Source organism: Aedes aegypti, chromosome 3 (assembly GCF_002204515.2).
Source record: "Aedes aegypti strain LVP_AGWG chromosome 3, AaegL5.0 Primary Assembly, whole genome shotgun sequence".
Lineage (NCBI taxonomy): Eukaryota > Metazoa > Arthropoda > Insecta > Diptera > Culicidae > Aedes > Aedes aegypti.
Genome location: NC_035109.1, coordinates 16,119,536 through 16,137,353, shown reverse-complemented (window position 1 = coordinate 16,137,353; position 17,818 = coordinate 16,119,536). Strand labels below are relative to the sequence as shown.

General features: G+C 40.0%; 1 protein-coding gene across 1 annotated transcript in view; it reads left to right on the top strand.

Annotated features, from left to right (window-relative positions):
• The first annotated feature begins 7,827 nt into the window (after positions 1 to 7,827).
• The window catches only part of LOC5568041 (sodium-coupled monocarboxylate transporter 1), a 28,591-nt gene continuing 18,600 nt past the window's right edge, over positions 7,828 to 17,818 (top strand). Inside the window, exons 1-3 of the mRNA XM_001651924.2 lie at positions 7,828 to 8,338; positions 17,455 to 17,614; positions 17,694 to 17,759. Of these exons, the coding sequence (XP_001651974.1) occupies positions 8,121 to 8,338; positions 17,455 to 17,614; positions 17,694 to 17,759 (444 nt within the window). The 5' untranslated portion in view covers positions 7,828 to 8,120. The remainder of the gene's footprint in view (positions 8,339 to 17,454; positions 17,615 to 17,693; positions 17,760 to 17,818) is intronic.

Below are 17,818 nucleotides of genomic sequence, written 5' to 3'. Positions count from 1 at the left end.
ATTTTGGTTGTCTGGGAAGTGTTGTCTTTAAATTCGGACACTTCTGGATCGAAATCCGGACAATTGTTTTAAAGCATGTAATTTTCGTTTAATTTAATTGAAAATCATACCAATACACACTCTTCAATACACTTTATGTCCACGTTGCCGTACAATATCCAAAAGAATAGCACGTTTGTACTATTAAGGGTTTGATAACCTGAGCTTCAGCTCATGTGGCTTGAACTACAGTCGATGCGGCTCGAACTGTTATCAAGAAAGATATACTCAATTTTTATAATATTCTCTTGAATAATTTTACTATACTTTCCATAGTTACATAGTTCATAACTTACTACACTTCTCATAGTTATTTTTCAAGTTTTCTAGTTTGTTATTCCTTAAAAGCCACTTCAACTAGTCAACCTTGGGATCTTAAAACACTGGTTCGTAATTCCGGACAGTCTCTTTACACACCAATAATAAGATATTCCAACATATTTCAGTGCAGTGTAGTCACAGAACTTTCAAAATATATCTTAAACACTTACGGTTTAAATTTCCAATAGAAATATAGTTCACAAACTTTTCATTCGACCAAACATTATTCGCGTGCTAATCGATCGGTTGAACTTGAGTTGGGGTTGGACCACGAGAAAATGACGTCCTACATGAACACAATATTTGTTTTCATTGTTATTGATTATTTCACAATGGTTACTAGATAAAAACATAGATGTAAAATGACCAGCATTGTCTATAATAAAGGGAGAGAATTAAAGCCAAACATGTAATCACTTAATTTTAAGGGGACACGGGAGACCGTGTTATTTTCCCTATCTTTCGTCTCACTCTAACAATAATCATCAAAACATTGTGGAAGCAAATCTCGAGTTTTAGTGAACCGATGAAGCTGAAAATTTATCGGGTTGTGCACTACATATATAGAATCATAGTGATACATTTTCGTATCGATATATGGAGTGGTTCTTGGGATTTGCTTCTTGAAATGGTTAGGGTGATTATGACGACGTCTCGTGCGGCCTTAACTCTAATAATGTAAAATAATCAGTGTCCGGATATCGGTATCGTTCGGATTTTGATTCGTCACGGTAAATGTCGAGGCGCAGTAATCATCAAATTGTACAATATAATCATAGTATGCCATTCATCATTACACAGAATAAATAATCAGTTTAGCCTCAATATACCGAACCAAGCCTAGAACCAAGCAGACAATTTTAAGGCAAAGTAGGCCGTCATTCAAATTTGTACTGGCCATCAATGATTGTGGCTAATTCATCTCAAGATTGCAATTTATTGAAAATCATTTGGTTTTTGACTGACATAACTGAAAAAGTATCAGCATACTTTTTACATATAGGCGTAAGTTATGATACTTCTCTTAATCAATGTATGAATACTATGACGACTGAATTCTATTACTTTGACATTTTGAGCTGCAAAGTCAACATGGCTGCTAAAACGAATTACGGGGTACTTAGCCTTAATTCAATTGTCCATTAGGTTATGGGCTCCAGGCAGTTGCTAAGGAAACGGCTCTGTTTGGCAAGTAGTAAATTTTCTGGAAAAAAAAATGGCCGAAGAATAAAATGGATTTTGAGATGATTCCAGGAATCAAACCTCCATCTGAAATTCTTTGCCACGCCCAACAAACTTTTTTGCTGAATAAGAGTTGAACGAATCACGCTAAAGCTTATTTCAGTTTAATAAACTATTGTTCAGCTACTAATGTTACTTGGGCGGTATCGTTGCCGATGCGGCAAATTCTACTCGGTCTTGTGCGACCAAAATGATCCTAATCAAGAAACGGATATGGTGCGCAGTGAAGGACCGACAAGATGATGATCCGGCGGTAAGCGTTGAGGTTTCCGAGCAACCTTTGGTCACCATATGCCTGAACATCGATCCCATGATCTATGGACTAATTCAGAACGTCAAAACCGCAAAAGAAGCGGAGGATACTTTGCGAAGAACCTACGCTGCCGTTCTACGCCTACTTGTCCCATGTTCTAAGCTAGGACAGGAAGTGACAGCTCAACTAAGATTGCCCCGTTATTTCTCAGTCGATAACCTTGACGATGCAAAAGCCAGTGCTACCAGTATCCTTTTTAAACAAATTTAAACATTAAGGCTCATAATTTTGTATTTTCTTGCACGCTTCATTCATTCAATGCAATAGAGGATGCAAGCTTTTTAAAAAACTAAGTTTATTGTCAAAACCGGCGACATTTTCAGAGAAAATTGACATAAATTTCATCATTTTACTCTCAATTTAGTATTTTGCATTAATTTTAGCGTTGTAGGAGCACACACGTTAAACTTAACATCGAATATCAATAGATTAGGAACAAAAAGATTTCAAAAATGTTCAAACTTCTGGTGAAAACTAGTAACAAAGTGCCCTCTTGTAATTCAAATAAAAAAGTGAAAGTAGGCCTTTTTGACAAGCAATTGGTTTTGTTTTTGTACTTTTACCTGACACGTCTTGTCTTAGGTTCTTGGTGAACCTTATGGACCTCGGGGCAAATATGCGTAGAACGTCAGTACGATCACAATGCCTTGATTCGGAAGATTGGCCTGTTGAGAAAACTGGCGGAAGTTAGACTAGTTGGTGCTGAACGGGATGAAAAGGTCATATTGCAGACGACTCTGGACTATGTGAACGAACTGTTTAGAACGAGTCACCAGCTTTCGGAGGTAGAATTTGAAGTGGACGTCACCTGGCTGGCGTTTTTACGGATGAAAGGTCTACCGAAGCAGTATGAACCGATGATCCTGGGATTGGAGTCGTCGGGTATGACGCCTACGGCAGACATCGTCAAAGCAAAATCGGCAGTGATTGCAAGTGGTGCGTTCTACAGTCATGCGAGACTGGAGCAAAAATCTTAAAAAAAAGTCTTCGGTAAAGTGTTTCCGGTGCAAGAAGTTGGGGCTCTACGCATTCCAATGTCAGAAGAAATCAAGTGAGAAGAAGGAAACTCGAGGGGAAGCCCGTGGTACACAAAGTGATCACGTTGCATTCTACGCGGTGTTCAACGCAGTGAAGTCGCCAGAGGAAATGTCGACTGGATCTTCGATTCCGGTGCAACCATGCATATGCCAAAGCGTCCGTCATATCGAAGGGCATCGTAAATCTGGAACCAGACATGGGAGGTTCGTCATGTGATATCGCCATGAAGGATGTATGTTCCAGATTTAACCTTGAGTTGTGGGTAAGATTTGCCAGTGCAGATATCAGAAGACGTTCGAAAAATAATTTAAAGTCGTTAGCCCCACGAAGGAGAAGGAGACCGTAGCGATTGGACAGTATTCGGAAGGCAAGCTGAAGCTGATAAAGATTCCGACGTTTTCAGCTGTGGCATCGTCATTTGGGACATCTCTCGTTCGACGGCATGAGATGACTGAAAAATATAGCGATAGGCAAACAGTTTGACGAAAAAGAAGAAAAATCATCCCTGTATCTAAGGTTAGCACCAGCGGCAACCGTTCAAGGTGAATGTCATCGTACTGATCGGGTGCTCAAGCTTGTTCACTCCGATCTCTGTGGGTCGATGGAGACGGAATCGTTGGAAGGAAGCAGATTTGTTAATGCCAAAAAGAAAAACAGATGTGGTAAAATTATTATAATATATCCAGAATATCTCCAGACGAATCGTCATGGAAATTGCATTCTCTAGAGGGATTGGGAAGGAACCTGTAGAAAAAAACTGAAAAATTAGCCATAGTTTATTTTGTGAAGGAAGAATTTTGAGGAAAACTCATTAACCTTAAACAAATTCTCGAACAACAAAATTGATATACAGTGATACCTCCATGAGTCGATGCTCCATAACTCGATATCGACTCATGGAACCATACTAAAACTAAAATTTCATGGTTACTACGATGGTCCCCTCAAACAGCTTTCCAAAGCATTTGTTTCCATTACTCGATATTTTCATGAGTCGATGGTCCCTTCAGATATCGACTCATGGAGGTTTGACTGTACTTTTATGTTATAAAAATATGTTTGTCTAGCGTAAATAAAAATAAAACATTCATATTCCTTAAATGAGTGTAAAGATGTAATGATTTTAAAGAGTTTTCATACCAGAAGAATGAGCACCCAATAAAAGCAACAGTACGATGTAAATTGATTCCTTTCGAACAAATTTTGTTGGTTGTCGCGCGAATTTTTGTAACGCGAGTAGTCGCGCGCTAGGGGTGGGACAGCTTTTGCTTTTGAGCAAGCTCTTGAGCGAGATCCAGAGTAACTCTGAGTAGCTCTTGTTGCTCAAGCTAGAGCGCGCATAGGGGCGATCCATTAATTACGTAAGACAATTTTCGGGGTTTTTCAACCCCCCTCCCCCCATGGTAAGATTTTTTGTATGAAAATTAAAAATAAATTGTATGGCGCGTAAGAAATCTCAAACCCCCCCTCCCCCCATAAACCCTTACATAATTAATGGACAGCCCCATAGCAACCTGTGGTTTTGCCCGTTGTCATAATGTTGATAACAATTCCGTCAATGAGGAGCGTTTAAGGATTCAGGAAGTTTTTTTCTCCTAATTTGAGTGGAGTTAATGGAGATTTGTAAAGAACGTTGTAATACTGCTTTCAATTGTACCGCAATCTGCTGGGATTGCTTTTCCACCACAAGGGATTGACGTAAATCCCAAGGTACTAGGCTTCTCAAGAAATGGGCCTCTTGATATCGAGTTGCGTGGAGTTCACTGGAGTAGTAAGGAAAATGGAATACACTTTTATGTTCCAAAACATCTAACAAGAATCGATTGCGCAGTGGGAATGGTGGATGTTTTAATAAATTTCGGAATAAATCTGTTTCTCAAGAAGTGTGGATTCTATTTCCAATTCAGCCCAGAGAACGTTTTGTTATCAATGTTTTTTTTTTTCTGTGCCATTTGGCGCTACATGCAAGTTACACTCTCTATAAAGTGTGAATTGTACACCGAAAACATTAGGGTACATTTCGAAGATTGAAGTCCTGACAGCTGTCCTAATCAATTTCAAATTTCTTCTTGACTTCACTGACATTGCCTGTGGTGAAAACTAACTTTATGAGCTATGCATTATGCCATTGATGTGTTTCATGTAGGCTTTTGTGCGTAAAGTATGGACATTTGAACTGTAACCTTGGAATTTGGACTTTGGCCGTACTTCGACTATAGTCAATTATGATGAAAAACAATTTGATATATTGATTATCTCGCATAATTGATATCGGTTGCTTTTAAGATCAAAGTAGTCGTACATAGTTTTGAGCAAGATGTGAGTAACTCAAGCTTGCTCAATGCTCAAAGAGTTGCTCCGTGCAATGCTGTCCCACCCCTTGGTGGCGCGTTGTACTTAGTCAACACGCTTGGTTTTGCGAATATCCCAGGAGCCTGACTACCTAGAAAGATGGCGTATTCGGCAAAATTTGTGGCTCAAGGGCTATAATTGATCGAGTTAGTTGATTCTTAATTTTGCCAACAGGTGACGCTAGTGAGCATGAAACATTTATTTTGTAGACCTCAGGATCTTTAAAGAAGAAAGATGTCATCTCCGGCAAAGTTGTTCAGTTGCTCAAATTCTTTCTTAGTTTAATCCTTGAAGTTCGAGGTAAGCTAAAATAATGACGATCCTTGAGCTACGCATCAACTTTGTCGAAGATACCATCTTTCTAAAAGGTTAGGTTCCTGAAGTATCAGCAAAACAAAAGTTTCATGCTCGCTAGCGCCGCCGGGTGGCAAAATTTTGAATCAATTAGCTCGAACAATGGTAGTCCTTAACTTATTGAACAACTTTGCCGAATATGCCATCCTTCTAATTGGTAAAGATCCTGAAATATCTGCAGAACAAAAGTAAAAGTACCATGCCCACTAGTGCCACCTGTCGGGCAAATTCCGAAATAAATGAGGTACCATCAGTTAGCGCTTCACCTCCAGAACAACCCCAAGTAACCATGGAGCATTATATAATTGCATATATAATGCAGCTGTATTGCCGTAAGCCTACCATTAAAGTAGTTTAAAAGTGGAAAAGGGCACTTTTACAGTTAAATTAATGCAAAAAGGACGATAAAGCAACGAAGCAACTTATAAAGTAATATTAATGCAGCAGTACAATTTATACTTGATACATTTGTAATGTAGGGTTAATGCTTTGTTGCTTGACAGCTCTTGAAATTTGTTGAATAAAAGCAATGTTGCATCAATGGTGTTGATATGCAGTAGAATACGTGCAATGTTATAATGCTTGTGGTTACTTGGGACTTTACTGATGACCCCATGTTTCGAAATTACCGGGATTTTGAGATATACCGATTTAAAATTGTGGTCTACTCATTAATATGCGTCTTCTATGTACATTTATTTATTAAACTGCATTATAAAGAGCCATACTGTAAACAAAAACTGTTGAGTACTGTTCTTAAGAAGATTATTGAGGAATACATTTTGGTTTGGTGTCGATGGATATCTTTGTTACAAAATCATAGCATATAAATCACAACTGTTGTGCAAAGTACAACAGCGCGACAGATCGAAGGTTAATATACAGTCAACTCTCTCTTACTAGATATTTCGTATATCGCTATCGACTGAGAGAACCATAGTCAAAGTAGGTTTTCAAGGCTAACTCGATGGTCCATTGAATCGCAACTGCACTCGTTTTGTGTTCTGTAGCTCGATAGACAGATAGCTGAAGTGGTAAACGCGCAGCTATTCAACAAGACCAAGCTGTACGTCGTGGTCCCACCGGTCAAGGATCTTCTTGTAAAGGAAAAGTGAAAAAGAATAATTCTTTACCTCCCTTACTCGATGGTCCCTTCAATATCGAGTTATGAAGAGCTGACTGTATTTAATATGCGAGTTCCAGTTTGAAATCAAACAAAATACCAAGATAGCAAAAATGTGTATCTTCTCTTCCTTTACAAATCTTCTTAAGACCACATTTTCGTTAAAATGACATCAAAACATTTAGAAAACCTTACCTTAATTACTAGATTCAAATGAAGGATTAGCTCAAAAGTGTTTCAGGCAAAGTTATTCATAATGACATTTTTTAAAAATATGCCGAAAAACGCAACCACAAATTTCCTCAAACAAAATTGTTTGGCTCAAAATCAAATAATTTTATGGCTGTCTTGGTAGTGTCATTCTCAAAACACACCCAAGCCGTTCCCATAGGGGACGTTAGCCACAAGGAAGTGACGTTTCAAGTAATACTGTTTCATATGGTATGCCCTCTTCAACATCTAATCCAATTTCTCTCGTCGTTCCCTTACGGTACCTATCCATCTAGTATTCATTGCTTTCTTCTCGCTGCTCCCTCTTACTTCGAGCAAATAGACCGAAATGCCGATAAACAATTTAAAAATTTATGAAAAAAAAATGCATTTTCTAAAAACATCAGACATTTAAAATCAACGAGAACAGTCATCTGTTCAGTTTTTTCCTACTCAAAGTTGTCGATTCGGCCCATTGTGCACCGGCGACTAACCTCGAACACCACAATTTACCACTTGGAGCAACCAAAACCCTCCGAAACTGATTGAATAATCTGCGCTGCCTACTTATACCTTAAACGACCGGTCGCTGGCACATGATCACTGACCGCGCGGCTGATACGAATTTCCAACGCACGGTGAGAAACCCCCAACTAAGTAAAACCCTCGAGGTGACTTACCGAGCTGCCCGTTCTAAGTAGTCATGATCTCTCGGTGCTAACTTCTACCGCGCGCGTCGCCGAAGAACAGAATTAGCGAAGCCTCAACCTGCGCACTAAGAAGACGCAATTTTGCAGGCCCTCTTAATGCATTGTTATCTTTTATCAATCCGGTCAGTTGAGCACTGGATCTTGGCGACTGTGGATCGCATTCGCGAAAGCGCGCTCGAATCGTTATCGAGATCATCATCTCCCTCTTGCGCGGCCGGATTAGTGCTGTGGAGTTCGGAGTTCGGATAGAATCTACAGAGCTTTGGTGGAACTTTACGCGGGGGAGTGTTGATCCGTCCAAAGTGATCCAGCGAGTTGCGCGTTAGATCCCTGGGAATGCCCTAGGAAGAGTGCCGAAGAACAAAAGTGCGATCGATCTTTTGAAGAGTGTAACAGAGTGATAGAGAATTCGGTGAAGATGGAAGGCCTCAGTGTCGATGAGGTGAAGGTGTCCCTGCAGAGGTTTGGCCTCTACGACTACGTGGTGTTTGTGATTATGTTGGCGAGTTGTGCCATGATTGGCGTCTACTTCGGGTTCATCAAGAAAAAGTCCCAGAAGGGGGATGTAGAGTCGGATTATCTGGTTGGGGGTCGTAAGATGGGCGTCATCCCGGTATCGCTTTCGTTGATTGCCAGGTAAGATTCCATCTCACCTCAGAATCTCATTCTATTGAATACCAAGCGGAAATTAATTTTCAACGGTCGAGCTTGGTTGCGGTCGCTAATAACCGCTGTCTGTGGTGGAAATCGAGAAACGCGACAATTCCAAGCAATTTGTTCACGTGCCGGAACGTAAAAGTTGTGATGTTTTGCTAACCGAACGTGACCACTTAGCCTCATATTGGATGTAAATATTTATTACGTATAGAAGGGCTGTCCGATACACTACACTGCCAAGGTGTTGGGGTTTTGGGTTAATCCGCTGATCTCGGTGGTTTCAAAGCCACTTGAAGAAAGAGGGTTTTTTTTTTGAAGAAATCACAAGTTGAGCCAAATATTATTTGAAATTCGGCGCCCTCCTTAACCGAGTGGTAGTGTCCGCAGCTACAAAGCAAAGCCATGCTGAAGGTGTCTGGGCTCGATTCCTGGTCGGTCCAGAATCTTTTCGTAATGGAAATTTCCATGACTTCCCTGGGCATAGAGTATCATCGTACCTGCTACACGATATACGAATACAAAAATGGCAAGCTTGGTAAAGAAAGCTCTAAGTTAATAACTGTGGAAATGCTCATAAGAGCGCTCAGCTGAAAAGCAGGCTCTGTCGCAGTGAGGACTTAATGCCAAGAAGACGAAGAAGGTCATTTTAAAAAGAAATCGGATGTTTATTACACAATCTTCTAGAGGTTCAAAACAGTTTGAGAGAGCATACTTGAAAATTGTGATCTACGTAAAAAAGGGAATATTTTAGAAATTTAGTTGAAACTGTTAAAAGAAACAACTTACACAAATATGATTAATTTCAACAATCTAGGTTTTTGCTAATTATGATGTCAGTAATTTTTAATAAGAGTGTTGACATAGAACATGCTCTTTGCTCTTATCCATTCTTGTTGACAAGGTGTTTTCAAACATGCAATAAACGGTGTACCGTTTCGAGCAAATTTACGTCTATATGTATATTTATTTACAAACTCCGAGAATTACGGTACAAGCAGTAGTACATCTGCTTTGTTATATGGTCATTTCAAGAAAACAAAAACATCCAAGATACACAGAGAGCATGGTACACTAATTACGTCAAGCAAAAATAAACTTTTGACTCATTCATCCCTTCTAAGAACAATAAAAACAATTCACCGAACTCTCTTCCCTTTATTTACCAAACGCTTAAGACTTACCTCCATTCCACTTCTTTGCTTTTACCAATTCAAATAAAAAAATTCATTCTAAAAATATCGATCGAGACCTGCACATAGAATTTTCATAAAGGTCAATGGACGACCTCTGGCGATTTTTCTTTGCAAAAATAAGTTTTCCCATAGTAAATCCCATATAAACTATAAACGGCTGGCGCTAACATAAAGTTTTATAGCTGAAATTTTACACAGTTGTTATGAGACTAAAATGCAATCCAAAATATAGGCTGGAGCGATAATTTATGTTTTTTTTTATATAACCGTGTCCTATGGTAGTGTGAATGTTGTAGCAATGTATGGGTTGACATCAAACCAAAGACGGAATTAGGACGTAGAAGATACTAAATTCAGTCTCTGGGTACTCAAATTCGACAATCGCAGTATACCACCCTCGACAAACTTCTGTTTATGCGCCCCTTTGCGTTGTGTGAGTGTGAAGAGATATTCGAGTTCAATCGAGGATAGATTACCAACTGGTAAGCTCGTTTCATGCTTATAATCACACACCGGTATCGAAGCAACGTTACGTTTTTTGTATTTGTTCAAATATGAATGGTTCGTTCTTCGAGTGTCGGCATAGAACCTTATTCTTATTGAATATAATTTTGAATACATGGTTTTCTTTTCATGTCATTACTAAATATAACCTTTATATGGTTCAACATTTTGAATGTCGACGTATTTTCTTAATCTTTTCACCGCGAGACAAAATTTAAAAATAATTTTAAGTAAGAGTCATATTTTTCCTCCTTATCCATGGATCTTATCACCGACCAAAGGTTGACTCCCAGATCCTTTTCCTTCTTCACTAATAAACATTCTTCCCGTGGTGATTGCGGAGATGCAGAGGTATTCTCGGTTTCTAGAAGCAAAAATCATTACACCCTAACATTCCTTCCCCATTCCAACTTGGCCTGCGCCGTTATTGATCAATAATGTTAGATGTGCTAAAATTGCACTTCGAGAGTAAGCGGAAACTCCCATACCTTATTCATTTGTTTTTATTGAATTCCACGGGTCATAACATTTAAAACAAAAAAACAACAAATCATTCAATGGGCATTTGCCATGTTTCAATTTCACTTATTACCTTATTAAATTGGATCCTTTTGGAAGTTTGTTCTTCAAATAACAAGAAAAACGACTACCGTCTCACACCGCCCAAGAATTTATCTGAAGCTTCACTCAGCACTTCGAAATTGGAATAGCCGGCTAAGGGCCAATGAAGTCATGAGATGCTCCATCGCGAGCTAGCTCATCAGCCAATTCATTTCCAGCGACGAAAGAATGGCCAGGAACCCATACAAGGTATACAGAATTGACTGAATTTAGTTTCTCAATTCGACTTCGACATGCGATAACAAGCTTCAACCTTGAGTTGGCCGAAGCGAGAGCTTTTATAGCAGCCTGACTGTCTGAACAGAAGTATATGATTTTACCCATTACGCGCTGTTGAAGTGCTTCTTGTTCAACCTTCGAGCTGTCGCGCTGTTGTATTTTGTACAACAGTTGTGATTTATATGCTATTATTTTGCAACAAAGATATCTATCTACACCAAACCAAAATGTATTCCTCAAGAATCTTCTTAAGAATAATACTCGACCGTTTTTATTTACAGTATGGCCCTTTATAATACGGTAAAATCAACAAATGTACATGGAAGTCGCATAATAATGAACGCACTATATACGGCTCGAGTAAACCACAGTTTCAAATCGTTATATCTCAAAATCCCGATAATATAGAAACTTGGAGTTGTTCTGGAAGTGAAGGGCTATCTGATGGTACCTCATTTAATTCGGAATTTGACCACTAGGTGGCACTAGAGGGCATGGAAATTTTACTTTTGTTTTGCAGATATCTCAGGAGCCAGTCCATTTAGAAAGATGGTGTCTTCGGCAAAGTTGTTTAGTGTGTTAAGGACTATCATTGTTCAAGCTAGTTAATTCAAAATGGTGCCACTAGGCGGCACTAGTGAGCATGAAACTTTTTTTTGCAGATATCTCAGGAACCTGACCACTTAGAAAGATAGTGTCTTCGGCAAAGTAGTTCAGTGGCTCAAGGGCTATCATTATTTGAACCATAAAATAGGATATTTTGCCACCAGGCGGCGCTAGTGAGCATGAAATTTTTGTTTTACGGATACTGCAGGATCTTGACTTTTAAGACAGGCACCTTCGGCAAAGTTGTTCAGAAGCTCAGGGATTATCATTATTTTACAAAATCTCGAACTTTAAGGATTAAACAAAGAAAGAATTTGAGCTACTGAACAACTCTGCCGAAGACGCCATCTTTCTAAATGATCAGGTTCCTGAGATATTTGCGAAACAAATAGTTTATGCTCACTAGCGCTGCCTGGTGGCGAAATTTTGAATCAATTAGCTCAAACAATGATAGTCCTTGAGTTACCGAACAACTTTGCCGAAGACGCCATCTTTCTAAGTGGTCAGGATCCTGAGATCTGCGAAACAAAAGTTTCATGCTCACTAGCGCCGCCTAGCGGCAAAATCCCGAATTTCATGGCTCAAATAATGATAGCCCTTGAGCTACTGAACAGCCGAAGCCGTCATCTTTCTAAGTGTTCATACTCCTGGGATATTCGCAAAACCAAGTGTGTTGTACAAAGTACAACGCGCGACTACTCGCGTTACAAAAATTCGCGCGACGACCGAAAGGTTAAGATGTATGTGTAGTAGCACAACGTTGAAAAAAGCCTCTAGTGCTGCCGTGGGAGTCGTAGAGAACGCACCAGACATCGCCATCAAGCAGATGCCCCAATTTGAATTGGATTGTTCTCACTTCGCCCTTTTGCCACCACACAAGACATCCATATGCCAGCATTGGTCGAACAACTGTTGTGTAAATCCATTTGGGCTTGAGGCCCCAAGTTTTACCAAAAGTTTGCCGGCATTGACCGAAGGCCATGCAAGCTTTTTTGACTCTGAAATCAATATGAGGTGTTCAAGAAAGTTTGGAATCTAGAACGACTGCGACATACTTTACCTGACCAGTTACATTAATCTCAGTGCCAAAAAGACGTAAACGTCGAATTCCATCGCGGTTTCGTCATTCGGGTTAACCGAAAGGCCATATTGGCGACACCAACTCTCGACTACCTGAAGAGCATTTTGCATCAGGTCGAATAGGGTGCTTACGCATATCCCAACTAGCAAAGCTAGATAGTCGTCGGCAAATCCATAAGTTGGAGAACCGCTATTATTAAGTTGCCTCAATAGCGTATCTGTTACGAGATTCCACAAAAGTGTCGACAAGACTCCCCCTTGGGGGCATCCGCAAACACTCAATTTTCGAATCGCTGCTTGACGCAATGTCAAGAAGAGATGTCGGTTTTTGAGCATTTGATGAATCCAATTGGTAATCATTGTAGGTAGCCCATGGTTTCGTGCGGCTTCCAATATGGCATCGAAAGCACGTTATCAAAGGCAACCTCAATATCCAAGAAAACACCCAAGCAGGATTGCTTCTGAGCGAATACTTTCTCGATATCGTATACAGCTTTGTGTAAAAGAGTCACAGTGGACTTTCCAGATTGGTTTGCACGTTGATTCACATGAAGAGGCATGTTTGCCAAATAAACATCACGGATGAGATGATCGATAATGCGTTCCAGACATTTCAGAAGAAAAGAAGTCAGACTGATTGGTCTAAAACTCGTCGCTTCTTCATACGACGCACGTCCTCCTTTCGGCATAAACTTTACGCACGCCAGGATCTGGGAGTGTACCCGGTAGCAAAACTGCTTACAAGTAGCTTTTTCAAAACATGTTTTATAAACTATAATCCCTTTTGGAGAAGAACATGATAAATCCCATCCGCTTCTGGAGTTTTGAAAGGAGCAAAACTATTAAGTGCCCATTGAATCGATTCAGTAGTTACGATACTGCGAGCCGAGGCCAGAGACTCGTAACTACATGAAAAGACATTTGGTTCATCCGTAGATGCTATGTCCACACATCCGGAGAAGTGTGTATTAAATAAACATTCAAAAACTACCTACTTCATCAGAAGAAGTAAAGTCACCATTAGGTAAGCGCATTTCGTTCACTTGGAAATCCTTAGATTTTGCAAGGATTTTGTTCAGCCGACTGACTTCACTCAAACTGGAAACAATTGTACAAAGGTTTTTCCAGCCGGATCGTTCAGCAAAACGAAAAGCCTTCTTGTAAGCCTTGCAAGCCGACTTGAACGACTCTGATCCAAGTGAACGGCGTCTGTTCCAACTCCTTCTACATTGTTTCCTGAGTCTAGTCAGATCGAGATTCCACCATGGGGTCCCTCTTGTAGTCTTCACAGACCATGACACAGACATGTTTCTTCAAAAGTCTCCATAATGAAGGATGTCATCCAGATCACTTGGATTATCAATGGACGGAGAATATCCATGAAATTTGGTCGCAACCAATTCAGTGTAGAGTTCCCAGTTTGTTGACTGGGGATTCCTGAAACGCAAAGTCTGCGCAGTTGCATTTGAATGTTCAAAGAAGATGCAGCGTTGATCAGATAATGATTCCTCATCTGAAACATGCCAATTCATCAACTCGTAACTGATTCTATTCGAGCAGAGCGTTATGTCTAACACTTCCACTCTTTTAGATACCATGAAGGTTGGGCGATTGCCTATGTGAAGTAATCCAAGATCTGCACTATTTAAGTATTCTATCAGACTGGAGCCTCTCAAATTGATATCTGCGCTGCCCCAGATGATGTGATAAGCACTGGCATCACTGTCCACAATCAGCGGAAGGCCTTTTGTTACGCAGTGTACGACAACTCGTTTGAAGTCATCCGTTGGGAATGGTTCATCATGTGGTTAATATACCGAACAATAGACGTATTTCCTGTTGAGGTCACCAACAGAAACATCGATTGTGACAGCACATACATCTCTGGTAGTTAACTCAGAAATGAGTGTAGCGGGGCATGGAGCGCGAGTTTGCCATTTCAGGTTTGCTAAAAGTAGCAAAAACTGGGTCCACAATGTTACCTAGATAGAAGCTCCCTTTACGAAAGTAGGGTTATTGAACTGGCGCTACTTGGGTTGTACCATTTTGCATGAGTCTGCAAAGATTGATCGTTGCTGTTCTTTTATGCTGAAGATTGATCTGAGCTAACCTAACCGTAGCCACTACCCAAACTAGGCTGGATTATTTTTTTGTTATCTCAGCACGAAAAAGACCAGCAGCGTAAAAAAACAGATCGGTATCTATTGAAAGTCGCCAAAGGCGAAAGAGCACAGCATACACTATGTAAAACGCGTAATGCGAAACCATATAGGTGATAATTTAAATTAAATAGGAACATATTCATAATCCCACCCTTACTAAGCCTCAGGCTAGAGACTGAAGAAGAGCAGCCGATTATCTCGGAGAAACACAAGGTCACCTGCGCCATTACTCCGGGTAGCACAGGAAGGGCACAATACTGCAGAGGGTGCCCTGGTACTCCACTGGCTCCGCTAGCGGTTAGGTTTTATTTAGACCCCCCTAACCATTCTTTCCTAGACACGGTACGCATTCCACCATAAATTAGGGGTCACCTGTGAAGTGGACTTTTACCACCGGAACAGGCAGTCCGTAGTGTTAATTCTTAGCCAGTTGAAATCCGTCTTTCCAAACGGACACCTCGGTTGCAATCGTGATTCAAATTTTGGTGCAAATCTTCAATTGCATCCGAGGCTCAGAACGATGACACAAACGGACAGACAGAAAATAGTTAATATCCACGCTTAGCAATTTATACTTATCGTGTCTTGTAGTATAATAAAGTAAAATCCATGTTTTTTTTCTCAAAAAGTTACCACTAAATGTTATTTAAAGTATTGATTTTAGTTGATCTGCTTAAATAAACATTTATTCAAGCCTCAAGGGTCTCGCGATTTGAACCAAGAAGTTCCATATATGATCGTAGATATTTAACCGCGTGGATTTCAACCATTCTCCGTTTGTCTGCTTTGTGTCTTTACTTGAACCTAAGTTTGAACCGAAGTACACTTGTACCGAGTTCGGTTTGAAACACTGGTACAGAGACGAAGTGCGTTTGCGGTTCAACACAAGTTGCAAGGTTCAAACCAAAGTTGCACATCGGTTCTGTTCATGGGAAGACTGCTGTCATGTTGTTCGAAACTGCATCCTTCTTCCGGGGTTCTCGACGCTAGATTTGTTTTCACTTTTCTTTTTCTTCGCTTGTTTCTAAATATTGGACTTTTCTGCATCTAACCTCCCTAGTAGAGGTTGAACAGACGGGGTTGGTGGTCTAATGGCTAGCGCTCCTGCTTCATAAGCAGAAGGTCATGGGTCCAATCCCAGGCCCGTCCCTTTCCTCGTACTTTGTAGTTGTATCTTTCACTTGCTTCGCCCTTTCACTTGCTTCCGCCCTTCTTAATATATCACAATTGATCTATCACAGTTTATAGCATTTGCTAGAACCCGAGACGGACAGAAATAAGCAGTTTCCTTACGCTTCCATCCTATCATCATTATTGCATGCCTTCCCTTACGACTCATACATAGGCAGTCTGCTAACCAAACCAGCAAGCCTCTCTGCCATAAAAAATCACCCCTCCCCTTCACCGTTTCCGCATGAACTGGCGTAGACGCAGTGGTATATACTGTCAACTGGATTTGATGACGCATTCAACTGGCTCCCATAGCACTGTGTTTAATTTTCTGGATTTTGTGCGCTTTTTGAAAAGCGCCCAAACCGTTGACTTTAGCGATATAGTTTGTTCGGAGAAGTTTCTTGGTATATTATAGCGCAACTTTTGACTCAAAAATTTTTGTGATCAATCCACCTAGCACCATCCCTCATTGGTCTGCATTCTGACGAGGCAGGCACCATTGTGGCCTAAGAAATAGAAGATCACCAGCACTTATACACTGAGGGTGTCTGTTAATCCCAAGCAGTCATCTGGTTGATTCCTCGTTACAATGCTTTCAATCTGGGAGGAAGGTACATATAGCACACACGAAATATGAAACAACGTTTTTTCAAATTGCAAGATAACTTCATTCTTCCAACGACAATCATGGCAGACTTGATGAAAATTGCTAGTTTTCGTATTGTGTACCTTTGATCTTTATAGGCAAACATGCAAAAAGGGTCATAGTTTTCTATGCATTTAATTTCCATTTTTTTTTTGACAAAGTTAAAAGATGCATGTTTCAATATTTTATATTCAAAAATAAAATGTGCTCTCGTGAGATTACTTTTTAATAAGCATGAATTGATTCTCATCCGATTTTTGTCATCTTTGGTGAAATGCGAAAACATGTTTTGATCAATTACGCGCTTTCATCATGTTGTTTATTGTCCATATCCGGCTCACAGTGACAGTTCGTGACAGCAGAATCTCGGCTCACCATGACGGACAGAAATTTTGTATCGGTTTCTCCCTTCCAGCACCGTACCATGGCCTCCTATGAAATTGGAAAACAAACTGTGTACAATATACCAATGGAACTATTTTTTTTTTTGGTGAAAATCGAGCTGACGTTATGTAATTCGTCTTTCAATAATCAAAATTTTATGGATTTCTCGCGATTTCAATAAGCGAAAAATATTTGAAAAAAAATACTGATATGCTCATAAAACAAAACCCAGTTCTGTCTTCTTTACCAATTGATAATTTTTGATTTATAGTATCGTGTGAAACTTTAGAGTGTTGTGGATGTTCCATACCCTTTAGCAACCTATTTAACATAGGTAAACGTTAATTATCATCAAATAGTAAATCAGTATGATCTCAAATTATATTACATTACCTCATTTTATCACCTCATTTGAATGAGATTACCACATTTTGACACATAGCTCTCTGGAAAGTTCCAAATGAGATGATCCACTATAACCGCATTTAACAATTTATTTCTCAACAGCTTCATCTCCGGTATATCCCTTCTGGGAACACCCACGGAAATCTACGTGTACGGTGTCCAGTACATGTACATCGTTGGCGGTGTCATCTCCATGGGCTTCATCATGATGTACATCTACCTTCCGGTATTTCACAACCTACAACTGACTTCCACGTATCAGGTACTGTTACAAACTGAACACTTCCAGAATAATCCGGATAACACAGCTAACAATTACCCATTTCCATCCTTTCTCTCAGTACCTCCAAACTCGCTTCGACAAACGAATGCGCCTGTTCGGATCAATTCTCTTCACATTCGCCACGGTAAGTGTGTACCGCCGTAGTCGTGTCAAACTCAAAGGTCAATGTCGAACTGGGACCGG